The sequence below is a fragment of the Dinoponera quadriceps genome, unplaced genomic scaffold (genome assembly GCF_001313825.1).
Source record: "Dinoponera quadriceps isolate SergipeBrazil2010 unplaced genomic scaffold, ASM131382v1 C3920733, whole genome shotgun sequence".
NCBI classification, from domain to species: Eukaryota; Metazoa; Arthropoda; class Insecta; order Hymenoptera; family Formicidae; genus Dinoponera; species Dinoponera quadriceps.
Genome location: NW_014568156.1, coordinates 1 through 1,686, shown reverse-complemented (window position 1 = coordinate 1,686; position 1,686 = coordinate 1). Strand labels below are relative to the sequence as shown.

Genomic DNA, 1,686 nt, shown 5'->3' with positions numbered 1-1,686 from the left:
CAAAATTATGACATAACCAAATATAGACATATGGTTTTTTATGTTCAGTAAATGAAAATACATCGAAAATGACCATTCACACTTATGTTGCAAAATTGATGTTGGACAGTCTAATTTAAACTTTAAATTAGTATTGTAATAATTAATAGAAACTAGTGTGACAACAATACATCAACTTTATATATTATATTTTTATTAGAATTTTTATTAGAATTATATTTTTATTTTTATGTATTAAAAATTCCATGAGTCTATATAAATTTAATTGACATTTGCTGACAAATTATGGAACCTCAAAATTTTTCTCAATATAATGATAATTGGATTAGTATTAACATATAATAAATAACATAAAAATAACTAACATAAAAAATTTGAGAAATACAAAATAAAAGGGATATATTGACATATTAATATACAAAAGGATTTACATACTTTAAATGGTTTGCAGTGATGATTTGTAAATTTAGATGGTGCTGAAATAAATAAATATGGACAAAATCCATGAACATGACAGCAGACAGAATTTCCTTGTTCTGTAACGCCAAACATTCTCATTATCGGCACAGGTCCTACTTTGCTACCTGGCATTCCAGGAAGAGGTTTACCTAAACAAAAAACATAATGATGAAACATTGAAATGATTAAAAATAATATTTCACTATATTTTTATTGAAGCAATATAGTTTTTCTTTTCTTCTTAAAATATAAAAATGTATCTTTGAAATAATGCATTACCTATATAATGATCAATTTCTATTTGTTGAAATAGTAATATATCAGTTTGTGGATTCAATGATGAAACAGGAACTCTGTTCCATTTTGCAAATGTATTTTCTTGTTCATGACCCTATATATATAAAAAAAACTATTAACAAATTTATATATATTTCAATACAATATTATAGAATGACATATAATCTGGACTGAATAATTATAAAATATAATTGGATTTTTTTCTTAAAAATATTTCATAGAAGTTGAAAAACCAAAAACACATTCATGAAAATTTAAGCTATAAAACATAAGACATTCTTATAATAAATTATATAAATGATACCATATTTTTGTTGGCATGTTAATATATCAATTTCATAAATATTGGTAAAAAAAAGGACATAATTATACTATAAAATTATATCATTGATCAAATTTGTTTGCTATTTTCCAATATTCATATTTATGTAAAGTCATATATATGCAAAAAACAAAAAACGTCTTTTTATTATCGTAGATATATTTATATTATATACTTCTCCAACTAGTATCTCATCAGACGCAAGATTGAGAGTAGCCATCGTAATGATAGAGCTCCAACTGACTTTATTTTGAAGAGAATGGCTACTGGCCGCAATATAAAGCCCGCGTCAGATGCTCAGGTCTGTTTTCTATTGATGCACTAAGGGTACGTTCGAGAAGTGCCCTACTAGTACTAATAAACTCTAAAGCCTGTATCAGACTACAGATTGGAAATTGAGATTGAAGTGAAATTTGACCAATCAATGCAAAGTTCACTAAATTTCACTAAATTTGAGTTCAGTTACTTTGTACTATGTAACGTCCCCATTTTTCAGGGACATACCATTACGATAAGTCCGACCATAGAGATATAAGAATAGAGGGAACAAACCTGTTAATGGAAGTGATAGAGGCAAAGAGAGAGATGGATGCCGAGTGTCCTATCTA

General features: G+C 26.6%; 1 protein-coding gene across 1 annotated transcript; it reads right to left on the bottom strand.

The window, feature by feature from the left end:
- Window positions 1-407: 407 nt before the first annotated feature.
- On the bottom strand, window positions 408-1,328 carry LOC106751523 (DNA polymerase delta catalytic subunit-like; the record flags this gene model as incomplete). The annotated part of the gene is made up of 3 exons (XM_014632423.1): window positions 1,254-1,328; window positions 739-850; window positions 408-608 (listed from the first exon to the last, which is right to left on the bottom strand). Coding segments are annotated over exons 1-3 (358 nt in total), but the record flags the coding sequence as incomplete, so codon positions are not given.
- Between the last annotated feature and the right edge of the window lie 358 nt (window positions 1,329-1,686).